The 17,844-nt window shown below is 43.9% G+C and overlaps 1 protein-coding gene across 1 annotated transcript in view; it reads right to left on the bottom strand.

The window, feature by feature from the left end:
• The window catches only part of spock2 (SPARC (osteonectin), cwcv and kazal like domains proteoglycan 2), a 62,743-nt gene that overhangs the window by 23,719 nt on the left and 21,180 nt on the right, over window positions 1-17,844 (bottom strand). The window contains exon 2 of the mRNA XM_079512992.1: window positions 7,884-7,929. Coding sequence (XP_079369118.1) covers window positions 7,884-7,929 — 46 coding nt within the window. The remainder of the gene's footprint in view (window positions 1-7,883; window positions 7,930-17,844) is intronic.

Raw genomic sequence — 17,844 nt, 5'->3', positions numbered from 1 at the left:
TCAGCCAATCAAATCATTTCCGTGGTACAAACACACAAAGCTGGGCATAGGAGGGGCTATAGCAGCCCCTCAAAAAGCAGAGATAGCAGATCTACAAGCTTACAAGGCGTCATGATGAGGTAGAAACAACATGGTATACTGTAGAGAGAGAAACATACAGTCAGGTGGCTGCATGCCTCAGCCTCACGTCAACTTTAACAGGCTTCCACGGATTAATAAAGCAGCGCCTGCCCTGCATAGCGCTGCAATGATGACGTTCCCATGGCAACAGACTCACTCACGGTGGTCCGGGAATCATTTCTGGAATGAGCCGTGTGATTTGCAGCTCAATCTGCCTTTTTTTTCTTTTTTTCCTTTTTCTTCTTTTCTGGGAAATCACAATCACTCTTCCTCTCACGCTCCCTCCCTCCCTCCCTCCCTGTCTGTCTGTCTGTCTGTCCCTCCCTCCCTGGTCGGTCGTTCAATCACATCGGTCTCTCCTTCCCCTTAACTCATTCACTGCATGCCGGAGTAAATAGATTCATAAATGATTCACCTCCTGCCAGCGATTTTTTTCCTTACCTTTCAAGTAGTCACAGAATATTTATCTCCACTACGATCGAGCCCGCGCGATCGCTGATAAACACGCAGGTTTTCTTGGTGCTTCGGCTTTTTTAATTCATCTTTTTTCAAAGCGACCATGCGTTCAATAGTTATAGGGTCCATTGAGGACAGACACCGAAGCCAACATGGCAACAGGTGGCATTTCTAAAAGTGCAGTAACGTGGGCGCGGACGGCAGCTGTTTGGGTTTGTTTTGGGGGCACCTCTTACGTCCAGCTTTGAGTGAAGACTTTTGTCTTCAATGTGTGTAAACACAAATATTGAAGACAAAAGTGAGGACGCAAATTGTGATTGGCCAGAATAAGATGATGTATGTGGGAAACTTTGAAGATGCAGGGGGCCACTATAGTTCCACACTCACTCCAGAGGGCCACTATAGTTCCACACTCACTCCAGAGGGCCACATTGCATAATTCTGTCATAGCAAAAATAGCCGATCTACAAGTTCAAAACGCGTCCCACTGCGACGCGTTTTGAGCTTGTAGATCAGCTATTTTTGCTATATTTGAATTGAAATCCTGAATTACTTTTTTCTATTTTTGAATTGGAATCCTGAAAAGTTACCTTTTTATTTAATTTCCAATGCATTTAGTTATAGCTAGTTATGTTAACTTTATGAACTAAATACATTGGACATAAAAACAGACAATAACATTTTAATACTAGTCATTAAACTACATAGATGAATGGCCCAGCAGATGGCGTGATGGCCACTGAAAGGAGGGATGCTTGTACATATGTCACGTCCGACCAACATTACTGTCTGTAATCCACTACTACTATCCACTTGCTGTTAAAACTTTAATATAAAAGGTAAAATGCAATGACGTGACAATATATGTACAAGCAACCATCCTTTCAGTGGCATCACGCCATCTGCTGGGTCATTTGTGCCATATCTATGATTTGTGCATGTACAACTTCCTGGTCTCAATTGCGCATGTTTCTTTCCTTCCAGGGAGCAACATGGAGTCGACCGTACGGCCTTCGCTATCTAACCAGATTTAATAAACCTTGGTTTTAATGAGAGTCAAACGGTGACTCATAGTTTAGCAAAGAGCGCCATCTAGCGTAAAAAAAATAAAAAGTCTCAAAAGACCTCTTTGACTTTGGCAGTGTGGGCTTTAGAATGAGTTAACGGCACTCGTTCATATCATGTGTTCAGTTCTCTCTCTCTCTCTCTCTCTCTCTCTCTCTCTCTCTCTCTCTCTCTCTCTCTCTCTCTTGCTCAAGGACACTTCGACCCCAACTCTGGGGGAGCCCGGGTTCGAACTGGCAACCTTGTGGTTACCATCCAGCCACTCTACCCCTGAGCCACCGCCACCCAAATAGGGGTGCGGTTAAATAATTGGTTAAATTGACCATGCATTGTCTCTGCAAAAACAGCAGATCCACAAGCTCACAACGTCGTGAGCTTAATATAGCCAGAATATAGCCATTTTCGCCACTGTAAATATAAAATAGTGTTGATTCTTTGCATATAGATTCATCCATCCATCTTCCAAAAAGCGTATCGCAACGATTTATACATATCTATTGATTACTAATCATTAATCAAGAGAACAACCACTGAGGACATAATGGATAGTTGCGTCCCTGCGATCAAAGTCTGCCCTGCACCTCTCTGCCCACAGTGTGATAGCAGTAGGCAGCTCCTATATGCTGTTGTCACAGCAAAGCTGGCTACCACAAAGCCCTGTTAATTAGCCTCCCCATGCTCCAGTCTAATCCAATTCAGATTAGCATGCAGCTAATCCCCACAGGCAGCGGACATCCTCATCATCGCCAACCATTTTATCCCCTATTTACAAAGTCACAACCTCTAATGTCATCAGAGCTATCTCACCACAGCTTACTCATCACTGTGTGTGTGTGTGTGTGTGTGTGTGTGTGTGTGTGTGTGTGTGTGTGTGTGTGTGTGTGTGTGTGTGTGTGTGTGTGTGTGTGTGTGTGCGTGCGTGCGTGCGTGCGTGCGTGCGTGCGTGCGTGCGTGCGTGCGTGCGTGTGTGTGTGCGCGTGTATCTCACAGTTATGCTACAGATGTCAACTTTTAGTTTTTATCTTTGGGTATAGCCTAGGTCCTATAGGCACAAGTTGGTTGTGACTGTGAGGGACCTTCAAATGGCCGGCCTCTCCAAAAGGAGGGCCAAACAGTTAGCAACGTTCTGCTCAGTATCAGCCATTATAGGAAGCCCCTCAACTGTATTGTCTGTAACAATGTTCCGTCTTATATGTACTGTTTTCCTATTGTCTGACTGCACTGGCAGTGTTTATGTCCTTTGCACAAGGTATTCCTGTACTTCTGATTATGTGGACATAAATAAATATTTCAAATTGTGTGTGTGTGTGTGTGTGTGTGTGTGTGTGTGTGTGTGTGTGTGTGTGTGTGTGTGTGTGTGTGTGTGTGTGTGTGTGTGTGTGTGTGTGTGTGTGTGTGTGTGTGTGCGTGCGTGTGCGTGCGTGCGTGCGTGCGTGCGTGCGTGCGTGCGTGCGTGCGTGCATGCGTGCGTTCAGCCCAGGACTGATATCACTTATCAATAAAGTCCAGTATAGGTGTTAAACTCTAGACCTCCTGGGCTGCTGAGTCAGCAGATAATTTGATCTCCTCAAAGTTGACCATTGATTCAATTATTGATTATTGATTGGTGAGAAAGTGTCCACACTTTCCCCTGACCTCTCTGCTCCAAGCTTCTGCCTTTACTTGACTATACAACCAATACGATGAATTCAAGGATTAAGTCAGGGGTTTTCAAATGATTTTGACCCAGGCACCAACATCCTGACTAAGAGTGTGTGTGTGCATGTGTACTGTAAACACAAACATTGCGTAACACAAACATTGAAGACGAAGGTGAGGACGCAAATTCTGAATGGCCTCACTTCACACGGGTGTGATTTTTGCTGTTACGTTTAAATCTGTAACGACACCTTGGAAATAGATCTTCCACACCGAAGTTCCACACTAATATCTACGCAGTGATATATCTGGCCATGCCAAGCTATGACGTACTCACATACGTTCAGTACAGTATGTATGCGTATGTACAGTATACGACGTACGTATATGCATTGCACAGTACAGGTGGAAATAAGTAAGTCAAGGAAATAAGTAAGTAAGTAAGTAAGTAAATACGTAAGAAAGTACTCTACAGCAGTGGTTCCCTAAAGTGGGATGCGGGGACCCCTAGGGGTCTTTGAGGGAGTTCCAGGAGGTCCCCAGCTAAATGATAGTAGTAACCTAATGGACCCTTATGGGTCTGTAACTCATTTGTACACAAGAGTGTACATTTGTACACTCTCAGAGTTAAATCAACTTTGATTTTACAATATACATTGGGGTCCCAGAGATAGAAATGCCATTAAATGGGGGACCGTACAGAGAGTACACTGAGTACGCTGATTGGCCAGGCCGTTTTGTGGCCGGAGCATCAAGTCTGCCTGAGAGTTCCCAGATGGGAGCAGGAGGGGGGAACCCAGTGTACTCTCTGCTGCCCCATCTGGCGGAGTCAGGTTAGTGTCATGTAGGGGTCCTTGACATGAACAGGTTTGAGAACCACTGCTCTACAGTATGTGTGTAGGGCTGTAGGCTATGTGTGAGTGTGTGCGCACGCATTGAAGTGCACGGACGTGTGCTTGCTTGCATGTGCAGCTGTTCTCTCCAGCCAGCCATTTATCTGGAGAGGATGATTAAATCATTGAACAGGGGGAGATGTTGGACTGACAAACTGACCGTTGAGATGGAGTGCAAACTGCCCTGACCTCTGCCTGACAGAGCAGATGCTCGCCCGACAGTCCACCACCGCCACTGGTGGAAAGTAACTAGTAAGTAAGTATGTTTACTTAAGTACTGTACAACAATTTTGAGGTATTTCTACTTTAGACATTACAAGACAAGACATACATTAACTACTTCAACCCTATACATCTACAAGCTCCCCTGTGAGCTTGTATGTACATCTGCTATTTTCAAAAGATTTGTATACATTTGAAAAGTTGAAAAGGGACACTTTGCACAATGAATACTTTTACATTTGGTAGTTTAAGTACATTTTAATGCCAATACTTTTGTACTTTTACTCAAGTACATTTTGAATTCCGGACATTTACTTGTAACAGAGTAGTTCTACATTGAAGTATTGATACTTTTACTACATGTAGTAAAACATTTCATTACATTTCAGTACTTTTTCCACCACTCACCAACACTCTACACGCTTCAGTGCAGAGCTGTGACGTGTGAATGTAATCAGTGGTGGAAAAAGTACTCAATCAATATACTTAAAGAACCAAAAGTCAAGTATTCATTGTGCAAATGTTCCGATCTACGTACTGTACAAGCTCACAATGCAACGCATCGCATCCCGACTCATTGTGAGTTTTCACTCTTATAAAATAGGACTTAAATGTTTTTGAAATAATAATCTAAATCTACAAAGTAACCTGTAACTAAAGGTAAAAAGTAAAAAACATTTGATTTGTATAAAGTATAGAAAGAAAGGCAGTACCTCAAAATTGTACTTAAAGCACAGTACTTGTGTGAGTGTGTTTAGTTGCTTTCCACCTCTGGTAATGATAATTGCATCAGTTGCAGAGCTCTGTCTTGCTCCATGCATTGAGTATTGACTGTGCCAGTCAGTCAGTCAGCCAGCCAGCCAGTCAGTCAGTCAGTCAGTCAGCCAGCCAGTCAGCCAGCCAGTCAGCCAGCCAGCCAGTCAGCCAGTCAGCCAGCCAGCCAGCCAGCCAGCCAGCCAGCCAGCCAGCCAGCCAGCCAGCCAGCCAGCCAGTCAGTCAGCCAGCCAGCCAGCCAGCCAGGCAGCCAGGCTCCACAGTAAAGACATCTCAGTGATTGAGTGATGTTTCAGATGGGCACATGTCCTCTGATGGCTCCTATGGCTCATTAACCCCCTCGCAAAGACAGCCAGATCAATGCAGGGCCTGCGCACGCACGCACGCACACACGCACACGCACACACACACACACACACACACACACACACACACACACACACACACACACACACACACACACACACACACACAGCTAGAGAGACAGAGCAATGTGGACATGTGTGTGAAATCATGTTCAGTCCAGATTTCTTTATTTTTATCGAATAAAGCTCCATTGATCTGTGAACAGGCGGGCGCACACATTTGTTAAGATGATAACTGCAGGTTAGGTGGAATCTGATATAGGAAAGTGGTTTATCGTATCAAGAAACTACTAGTAATAACTATTACTAGGGTTGTCCCGTTCCGATCACGTGATCGGAAATCAGTGCAGATCATGTCATTTTTAAATGATCGGAATTGGATCAGGAGCAAAAAAACGTGATCGGGACATATAGTATCAATATTATATCTATATCCTGATATTAGACTGGATATTGTCTGTGATTTTGGATATTGTACCATTGTGATATGGCATAAGCGTTCTATAAAAAAGTATAAATATCGGATCGGGAAGAATCTGTATCGGCAGATACTCAAAATCAAATGATCGGAATCAGATCGGGAGAAAAGAAACATGATCGGGACATCCCTAACTAGTACTGTATGTATAAAGTATTTATCACATATATTATTACGGTATCAATATAATAATCCTATAAATGAACGTGTGTCTGTAGTTCCTGTAACTCGAGAACCGTCCGACCGACCGACTTTAAACTAGGTGTCACCGCCGACCAGAGGGAGCGCTGTGGCCGGAGTCCAGCCGGTCGATTCGGTCGATTCTGTGGTCGTCCAGAATCGCCGATCCGACCGATAGATCATATTTCTGCGTATATCTCCTCACCGTTGACTATTGATTGAAAGGCCATTGATCGGTAGAGAAAGTGTCCACACTCTCCCCTGACCTCTCTCCACAAGCTTCTGCTTTAACTTGACTCTATATATAACCAATACAACGAATTCAAGGATTAAGGAGTTCTGCGGTAGTATTATTGCATTGCATTTTACAGTTCCACTTCCGACATATTTACAGTAGCTGCACATTGATGGAATGTATTTGTGTATTTGTGTCAGCAGCATATCCTCCCTGCAGTCTTTACAGCTACCACAGTACAGACACTTTGTTCCCTCGAGCACCATCCATCATGCTTTCTGTCTGGTCGCTCTTTCCTCCAGCACCAGAATTATCCTCAACACTAAATGGATTTACATTTGGCAGGAATAATGTTAACATTACGTCACTTTACACTTAATTAACCCATATAGGCCTGACCTCAAAATTAAAAAGAAATCTTCTAAATCCTCCAGTTTTCTGAAATAAATATTTTCACGATTTTTCAAAAATAGCAGACCTACAAGCTCGTAGCGCGCCACTCGGTGGCGCGCTATGAGCTTGTAGATCTGCTATTTTTCAATAGCTAAATTATAACATAATTATAACCAAAAGGGGTTCCCGCCCAAAATGGGTTAAACCACATTAGACCCCCCCCCCCCACAATCCATTTCTTCTTTCCCCTCACCCCTTTCTCTCTCTCTCTCTACTTTCTCTCTCAATGTTTTCATTTTAAGCCATAATTAGGCCTTCATTAAACCGTGGGATATCGTGCTAATGGACTCTGTGATTCAGACAGCTTCATTTAAGCTGCAAATCAAGGGACAATGGCTGGGGCAGATGACTCCGTAGCGTGTCATGATTTCATCTGCCAGAGACTCAATTACTGCCGCAGTCATCGCTGGAGTCAAGGAGAGGCCTGCAGGGTCTAAAAAGAGCATCTCTGCCGCTTAAAAGCAAAATGAAGGAATGTAGAACATAGTCGGGGAGTGGGAGGTCAGGCTGTTGACTGTACGCGGGTAGGAAAAAGGCCACACACAAGTTCGTAGTCATGATGCAAGAATTATTTTAAAATAAATCAACGTTTTGACCTAGCAAGGTCTTCTTCAGGGAATGACTGTACAGTATGCAGCCAAACAGCAGCTACAACACAGAGTACTAGTGTCTGTATATTGACCTTTTCTTAGGGAAAGCACACAAGTGCCACACAAGAATGCGAAAATACGGAGCAGCCCATCACCAAATTCGAATCACTCAGTACAGCTACAGGTCTGGTTTTCACGCTACAACATATAAGGAGCAAATATATGACACACATATGACACCTTCACATGTGCTTCTCGTTCAAATCTCCTGCAGAGCCAGTCAAACAAAGCTATGGGAACAGGTGTGCCACCTCCTTGGAAGCTGGGACTACATTTATGCACATAGCCGGCTATTGATATACACAGTATGCAAAGAGAGCAGAACTTATAAGGTTAAGTGAGTGTGAGACTTACTTTCGTTCGAGCCTTGGTTCTCGTCCCAGGTGCGGACATAGTCATCCTGCAGAAAAACACGCAGAGAGAGAGAGTGTGAGAGAGAGACCTCATTGAAGCATCCGTCATTTATTTAACATTATGTTAATGCTTGAGACACGAGTGCACGCGACATGTTTGAATTACAGAGATGCTAGCATAAGTCACATCCATGGAAGATTAGCCTACGTGTTACTCCGCCATGATGGCAATAACGTGAGCAATAAGACCTGCAGTTAGTGTGATTCATGGGTTAAGTGAATCACAGGGAACACAGATGGATGTGCGCCGTGACTGCGCTATAGCTATAGCTGCTCCTGCATGGAAATGAGTCCAGCTCTATCTGCACCGCGCGGTGCCTGCAGTATACTGTGCATGCCAGACATACATATGGTGTTATGGCCCTGCTTTCGACGTGGCCCTCTCCCTATTCCGACTTAATTAGAACATTCATTGTGCTAATCGAAATCAAAAGACACCGAGTGGAGGGGAAGGCGGCTGGGGTGGAGGACAGGGCATGATAAAAGCAAGGCAGGAAAGAGCAGTGAAAATGAGTTATTAATGACAAGGATTCACGCACACGCGCATGCACACACACGCGCATGCACACGCGCACGCACACGCACACGCACACACACACACACGCGTGTATGGGGTTGGATGGAGTGTTTGTGAGTACAGTATGAGAGTAACTGACCTCTACCTCCTGGGGAAACGAAAGGCAGAGGAAAGAGAAAGAAAAAGAAAGTTCAGAATCAGTGGAGAAGAAAAGAGCAAGTTCAGATGCACGTTATTAAGCTGCACTCGATAAACATTGAGAATCCACACAACATATCATATGAGTTCTTCACAAAAGACTGTTCGTTTCAGTGTTAAACTGTAGGGATGGGGGTCATAGTTATCGCTAGCGGTCTAATACAGATAAAAAAAGAACTGGATCTGATATTGGGAATACTATATCCAACACACGACCCATTAATAGATGTAACCTGAAACATCACATAATGTGAAATGCGAGTTCATTATCCATTTATAGGCAAGCGTATTCAAAGTTCAAACGCCCTCGGAAGACTGTGAATTTCAGTATTAAATACAAACTAATGTGTGTCAAAGACAGAACTAGATCGTTGACTATAATCTAAGCCTGAACCGTCACACATAAATATGTGTAAATGTCGGTGGCTGGCGCGGTGGCTCAGCGCACTGCAGGGTGCCTCACAAGAGAAGGTTGTGTGACGTTTTTGCAAGTTCTCCCCATGTTCACGAGGCTTTCGTCAAAGTGCATACATGAGTTGGTTCCCAGCAGGGGCCACTTGAACTTCTCGAATGTGTGGGACGCCAGGGAATGGCTGGCATACATTGCTTAGTAATAGTCAGCCTACACTTAAATAAATAAAGGTTTGACATTTCTCTCTGTGAGAAAGAAGTAGCAGTGCTGTATCTGTATGTACATGATAACTACATTAGCAACTCATTTCTACAGTACGTGGCTATCTTAAAGCTACAATCCACACGTTTTATGTCCGCTGTCTCCCTCTCCCGACAGAGAAGCAGAGGTAACTGCAATGATACTACAATAAAGATGGTGGTGCATCTGGCGTCCAATCCGGTGTGCTTCAAATTACTTTATTGTCTGCCCCGAGTTTGGGAAGTCAGGGTTAAATCCCTGGCTGGGTCATACCAAAGACTGATGCCTCCCCGCTTGGCACTCAGGATCAAGGGCTGGATTGGGGGTACATAAAGCTGCCTCGCGCTAAGGAAACAGGAGATAGGCTCCTGCCATATGGCCCACATGAGGCTACTTACTTACAATGCAATCAATAGGTGTCCACTCCTATCTGACACAGTGGGATCTAAATCTAGACCAATTCCAACCACTGCAGATGTACGACCTCTACTACCATACAGATTAAAAACATGTTCGGTACAAATGATCAGTCTTCCACCACACCATGGATGGAGTCTACCAGCACTGCCTGATAACACTGCCTTTTACCCTTTTACCCTCCAGGTCTGCGAAAAGGTTGTCAAGTATAGACGAAGCGACCGATTCTTCTTTAGCGGGTGAAACGCTGCTCACCCTGTTCCCTCATGCGCAGCGTGGTTAGGACAGGTCGATTGAGTGTTCGATCAATGGCTTGACCCTGTCGTATATGTTACGAGTAGGTGTTATTGTGGCGCCTGGATGGGTCAGCGTCATTATTTTCCGACAGCCCCTACATTTCTAACCGTGTCCCTAACCCTAACCGCGCACGAAGCCACGTTGTCGAGCTAATGCGCCGTCGGAATTACAAGCGGATCCCCGCCTGGATATGAGCCAGTTGGACCTATAATAACACTGGACCTGAAAATAATAATAAACGTATACTATACTACTTACAGTACAGCTACTACACGAAATACAGACGCAGCATTTTCTGTAGACATCATGGAATTTATAAAAGGAAACTATGATAAAGCCTTATTGACACTTTGCTGTGTCTGAAACAATAAATGCTAGTCCTCTCGTATATTCACAAGCCGGGCTCCTTAGTGAAGATATAGTCCGTAAAGCATTCATCACCGTAAACCTTTTATTGTACCGAAAGGCCATGCCAAACATCTCTCTGCTTAGGTGATAAACTCCCGACACAACACTGTGAAATAAGAAGCGCCCATAAACACAAAGCGGTGGACCGCTCTCTACACCCAGTTCTATTTCACATGGAGGTAAATATTTTCACTGTTGGCAAGGATTCAACTATTTAAAATCCTCCCCCGGTCCACACACCGCTGTTCCGCTGTGCTGCGCACTGCAGGGGCAGTTCATTTTCTCTCAGACCCATCTCTCCGCCCGCTGCGTCTGTCACAACAAAATCAACTTACAGTAAACTGCGTGGTGTCTATAATGACGGGAGGGGAGGGCTCCGAAACAGAGACTCAGCACACCCCTTACGTATGATGAATGATGATCTGAGATGTACACACACGTAGACAAAGGTGCCAACTGGAGATTCTTCTATAAGTGATGCCGTCTTAGAAAAAACCTTTCTTTAAAGAACCATGTATTTGAATCCTCCTGTAGAGAAGAAACAGAACCTTCTTCAACCACTTAAACTCTGTGTTCTTCATCGGCCGCTCCTTTTTCTTTCCCTCTACAGTGTAGAGCGACATGTTTGCATCACATGCTAGTTTATAAGTGGTTCAAGTTTATTTTTATGGTTCTTTAACAACAAAAATAAGCTTCCCTAACCTAATAACCATACGAGGAACATGAAGTGTTTTTAAACATGCGTGCTACATCACACGATGAGGAAATGTTGCTGTTCTGTTCTGTTTTTATTTATTGCTTTGAAATGTTGTATTATGTTGTATCTCGACGAATGAATTCAAACCATTCACTAATTAAAATGGTTCTTTAGTAGGTGATTGTTCTTGGTGGTGGTGGTGGGACCATAACACCTTTTTAAAACAGTCCTCTAAGAACCTATTCTATTTATGTCTGTGTGTGACGTGTCGTGAATGAATGGTTATCCACGATGTAGTTCAACCTTGTCGAGCGTGACGGGAGTCACACTTATTCAGGGCAGCGTCCCGGGAGTGTACACCCATTAATCTGACGCCTCTCATGTCATGCCCCTTATTGATGGTCCAGCTGTTGCATTATTTAGCAGCCTATCTGTATTTGTGTTTCTGCCAAGACCAATGGGGAAAAGTGTCCCGCCGAGCGACTGCGCCGCGACGGGAAATCGATGACTTTTATGAAGAAAAGGTCACAAGAGAAAAACATTCGGCGGGGAAATGTATCATCCTGAGACGCGCGTGCAGAAGAATCTGTAGCCTGGATTGGAAACCGGGTGCCATGGCAGATTTGGCACAACGGTGGTAAAAAATGACCACATTTGAGCGTAATGTATGCTGTCAGCCAATGTGTTGGTGACAAGATGTCTTGTAATACTAGAGGAGATTACAGAGAGGGATTTGAACCACTTTCAACCTGGCATCCATATTTTGGGCATTGGCATCCTGGGCAAATAGCCAATCTACAAGCTTACAACGAGTCACATTGCATTGAAAGATTTTCAATTATGCCCAACATAGGGATTATGAATCGATTATCTCACTGTTTCCCAAACAGTGGGTTAGGGTTAGGGAACCATTTGTGTGTCACTGACCAATTTTTATGGGTCACGACTCGAGTAAAAATCTAATTTTCTTTAACTACATTTACAAATTATATATTTCAAATAGTTTTTTGTAAAAATGTCATGAATTTTAAAACAAAATCTAAGACATTCCATAAATAACTAAAATATATAAATAATAAATAGTGAAAATAGCCAATCTACAAGCTCGCTACGCAGTGCGAAGCGACGCATTGTGTGCTTGTAGATCTGCTATTTTCACTAGTTGGGGCCCCGGGCAAACATCTAATCTCTCTTGTTTCTTTTGGGTCTCGACCTGAAAAGTTTGGTAACCACTGGATTATTTTATGAAATTATCTATTATTTTTCAGTAACTGTCGCACCCCTAGTCAGCGGGCCAGATTCCAAATATGTGCACATTCAACACTGTTTTCTTTCCTGACATCTTTGGAAACACTCTCAGGGGCAGTCCATCCTTCTTTGATTAGCAATCACATGTGATGCAGCGCTGACACTCTCTGGATCTTTCTCACACTGTTCTTCTTCTCACCTCAAACGTGTTGGCGTGGTCTGGGTTTTGGCTAGGAGGCGGGAGAGGTTGAACCTGATTATTTGTACATGACGGTCAGTGGCGGACAGTAATGAAGTACTTGAGTAAGTTTTTTGAGTATCTGTATTTTATCTGAGTATTTGTAATTTTTGGTTCACACAGCAATGCATTGATATTTAAAATAAATTGTACTTTGTCATTTGTACTTTGGAGTACTTACACATTTATGTATACTCCAGTACTTTAACTCAAGTACAAATTTGACTGAGCAACCTATTTCACTAGTAGTAGTTGAGTAATATTTTGAGCAGCAGACAGACTATCTATACTTTGTACTGGGGTTAGAGTACGTTGTCCATCGCTGCCGTGGGTATATGTGGACAGGAAATTTAAATAGAATAGATATATTTTCTGTCACATTATATGTATATACTATATATAGTATTCGTCCTCTGCATTTACCCATTCTATAACAACTAAGCACAGTGAGCAGCCATTCTATGGTGCTCGGGGAGCAATTTGGGGTTAAGAGTCTTGCTCAAGGACACACATGGACACATTGCTGGCCTGGTACCTGGCTGGGACAACCACGGGCTCTAGCTGGATCCCCAGGCGGACTCTCTAACCACTCAGCTATTGCCGCCACCCCTCAAGGACACCCACCATAACTCTGACAGTGTACAAATGGAACCAAATGCAGCCCTGTCAGGGTTCATTTGGTTCCCTGTCTGAGATACAGACTTGTAAGGGTCAATTTAGAACCCCCTCAAGGAACCCTTAAGGTGTTTCCAGGCTGCTGCGTTCGCGACCCGAATATCGGAGTGAATTTCTGCCTTTTTTTTTTTTTTTTTTGAAAAATGCAACGGTGTGCATGAAGCTCTTGTAGAGTCCCTGGATCACCCCACTTTGAGAACTGCATCAGGGCATGATAAGTAGTACGTTGCATCAGCAGCAGCCAGCAGGTAGCAGCAGTCTACTCTACTCTGCTGGTGGCTGGGAGAGCTCGACAACAAAGAGAGCCGGCGAACTAGAAAGTTTAAGTGGGTGGGTGGGTGGGGGGTTAGTGCCTCTGTGTGGGTACTACTACTGAGTAGAGGTGACTCAGAGCCTAGAGTGACGGAAGCATGACTCATGATGAGGTGAGGAAAACAAGAGGAAAAGAAGAGTAGAGCATGGAAGTGAAAGTAAAATAAATCTTTGAATTCAAGGATGTACTATTATTTCCAGGTGCTCACGTCAAGAGAGCGGCAGCCTTTTTAAGGGGCTTAAACACAAGGGAAGGCCGGGAAATATGTTCTTGCCCGTGGCGGCAAAACGAAATCAAGAGTGGCTGTGACACACAACGTGTTGTTTGCATTTGCATTAGGCTAAAATGGCCAAAGCCTTCAGCGCTACATCAATTCCTGCACTTTCAAGAAATGTACGCTCGTTTCGCCGCTCACTCAGAAATATTGACGGCGCCCCGAGAGCAACCTGCAATCAATTATATTAGACAGACATTCTATAATTGCATGGAAGGGGGGGGGGGGGGGAGCAAAAATAATATAAAACCCTTGATGAAAAATGAAGCACTTTGGGGATTTTACAATTGAATTGTGTAACTTAAGCCTCCTCTAAATCCACAAGGGCCCATGGGTGACTGGTGAGGGAGAAAATTGGACTGCAAACACATACTGTATTTTCGTCAACTAAAACTATGGCGAAAAATGTTAATCGACAACCTTTTTTCACTGACGAAAACAAAATAAAAACTAAGCTACAATGACTAAATCTATACTATGACTAAATACTGACAATGTCATCAACAAATACAAATTAGACTAAAATGTTTGGAGGGGGGGGGGACTATTGGAGGTGAGATCCAGTAGAACTAAAAGATAAAAGACATTTGCAACGTGTTGTGAGCTTGTAAATCATCTATTTTCAGCATGCAACCAAGTGGAACCAATCAGGCATTACGATGGCATAATAATAAATATTAGCAAAAACAAAAGAAGAAGAAAGGACTTGCTGTTGGAAATAAATAAACATCACATAATCCACAAGGCTGTCTGGTACAAGCAGAGGAGCAGACACCAAACTTTAAAACAAGGGAAATCAATAAGTTGTCAGAGGAATTACCAGGCAGCGCTCACGGTATCCTTCAGGTACTTTTATTTTATGAGCACAAGCAGCAAACAATAACAACAAAAAACCCCTTCATCTTCTTCTTTGATATTGCTCAAGAAAGCTTTGTGCTGAAGACTCGTACTGTACAGAGATTGTTTGCTGCAGTAAGTAACAGTGCTGCTGGTTACCCCTCAGACTGTGGCGCACCCGCTATGAGATTCTACTACAATACGTTTGAGCTGCACGCAAATCCTACAAACCAAGGGAATCAGATTGTATTACGCTGTCCTGTCAACGACCAAGACTAGTGGACAGAACCTACCGGCATGTTCCTCGATTATAGTGATTATAGAGTACATTTGTCTAAATTATAGAATACATTGGAGTCAATGGGGGTTGGACTGGGATGAAACTTTCATTTTTCATACTGTTTGCAATGTAATTGGCTTCCAACATTAGTGGAAGGAAAAAATAGGCCCCTATGAATAAATGCTCGGGTTATCATGAATGCAACTCACGTTGAGGGGCCTCCATTAGAGCGCACCACCTCCACAAGAGGGTATACGCTGCACATAGACTGAGGGTGCCACAAACCCCAAAAGCAGCTCCCTCGGTTCCTGGCGGCTGCAACCCATGACTTACAACGTCGTATTCCTTATACGCACATGAAATACTTTGAGCACACAACAATAAAAGAGATTGATCATGGTACACTGTACCGTAATGCAGAGCCTCGCTCTGGCTTGCCTCCAGACAGAGGAAATAAGACTTCCAGTGCAGTGGCATTTATGGAGTGTGGCTCTAGCCTGCCACCGTCACTTGAGACTTATTGTTGGTTTTACATGCAGGTTTTGGTAAGATTCACTGGGAGCTGTCATCACTGTCACCGCGCCTCGGTGTTAAGCCTGCGATACAATGGACACCCATAATCCCATAATAATTCCACCACTTTCAACCTGGCGTACGTCCCTATTTTGGGAGCATGCTATTATAGGCGAACACGAAAGAAAAATCTAAAATGTTCAGCTCTAAGTATATGGAGCAGCAGTGGTTCTGAAAGTATAGGGTCCAGGGAGCCTCAGCGTTCCTTTGACGCGCTTCCAAATGGACCCTTACAGTCGAGGTCTTATGACTCTCCATGAGTGTACTAAATGGAACCAAATGGACCCGTACGGGTCCACTGGGTTCCATTTGTACAGTTATGGAGCTCCTTGAATTGTAAAAGTTTGAAAAACCTCTGACATAAGAGGCTTAAGGCACGGCGGGCATTGTGATCTGACTCGAGACAGTTTATGACATAACACATTTTTCAACCGAAGAGAGCCTAACATCACAAATACATTTCTAAGAAAAGTATCACAGGAATGTTTTTGCATTCCATGCCTGATAATTAGGCTTATTCTGTGGGAGGCAGGGTGCAGTGTGCTACTGGAGGAGATGGAGGAGGAGGACACGTACTCGCTGAATTCCACAAAGAGCTCATTATAGACACATTCCTGGATGTCAGTTGGTGCTGGAGAGTTCGACCTATTTGGCTCTGACTGACTCCCAGGTGACACCCCCCCCCCCCCCCCACACACACACACACACACACACACACACACACACACACACACACACAACCAGCCTGAGCCAACCAACTAACCAACCGACCGACCAAACGGGTCACTCAACCATCCCACAAGTCTGTGAGTCTGATGCAGACTTTATCCTGCATCATTATTCATTGTATTGCGCGCGTATAGATTGAATCACTTTCAACCTGGTGTCCCTATTTTGGGTATGTATAGCTGTCATGATGTTTGCCTCATCTGACTGCTTGAGACCCAGTCCCAGTGTGAAACGACCACCTGCGTAAGCATATTGATGTAAATGACGATGACCATCCACTACTTCATCAGAGAGACTGGACGTCTGTGCACGGTGATATGAGATGCAAGTCTGTTCCTGTTCATTTCTGTTCTTATCCTTGTTTACATATCTTCTAGGCCAGTGGTTATCAACCCTTTTGATACCAAGGCCCATTATTTATTCAGCATTTGAGCCACGGACCACCATCTCTCAGACCCAAAACGAACCAATTCCATGCTGTATTGATGTTGGTACCATAGGAGAGATAAGGCAGACGTTTATCAAAATAATGATTATTATTGTCTAGACTTCTTGTAAATTAAGTAGCCTAATGCAGGTGTTTAACAATCATTTCACTCTTGAGAGCGTAAAATGAAACCGTGGTTTCATTTTACACTCAACACTTAAAGATCTAATAAGGGTCCATTTGGTTCCCAATTCTCCATCATTTAGCTGGGGACCACCTGGAACCTCCTCAAGGACCACAGGTGGTCCCCGGACCACTGGTTGAGAACCACTGTTCTAGGCACGTCATGTATCCATTGTCCAATACTGTATATAATTTCTCTGTTGTCTGAAATAAACTAGAATGTGTCGTGCAATGCTGCCTGATGTTGTCATGTTCTCTTCCCGTGCGTCTCTGCTGAATCCTCACTCACCATTACCAACCCTTGTTAAGGCTCATTCATAGTCTGGATTTTCGGTGGTGAGCTGACCACCGGAGCTGAAATAACGTCTTCACCGCGGCTTGTGACGTCATGTTGTAGTTCGGTGGTCACCTCACCACCGAAAATCCAGACTATGAGTGAGCCTTTAGATGGAGACTGGCCATACTGACCACCAAAATCACAACAATGGCGATAAGAGATAATAAAATGATTAATACAAATAAATGGCCATTGTTCCGACGGCACATTTTTGCTGGTCCAACTCTGGTCCAACTCGCCGATACTAACCCTATCCCTAAACCTAACTCTAACCCTAACCGCACACGAAGCCAGATATAGTCGGAGTAATGCGATGTCGGAATTATGGGCAATCCCCGCAGTAAGAACTACAGACTCACTCCCAATCTCCCATCTCAACCTTGCTATCGCTCTGGATTAACAGCGTCCGATAAATGCCTAAATTGTAAATTGTAAACGGCAACTATTTTCCAAAAATGTCAAAACAAAAACTAGGAAAGTGCTATGTTCACTATGTTCACTATTCGCTATACCGACTAATAGATTAGGGCTTAAGTGGCTAACAGGCCCTATACTAGTGTATATGTAAGGAGACGGCTCCTTCTGGCTTCAATGTCAAAGTG

The sequence above is a fragment of the Electrona antarctica genome (assembly GCF_951216825.1).
Source record: "Electrona antarctica genome assembly, chromosome: 10".
NCBI lineage: Eukaryota > Metazoa > Chordata > Actinopteri > Myctophiformes > Myctophidae > Electrona > Electrona antarctica.
This window is presented reverse-complemented; position numbering and strand designations above follow the sequence as displayed.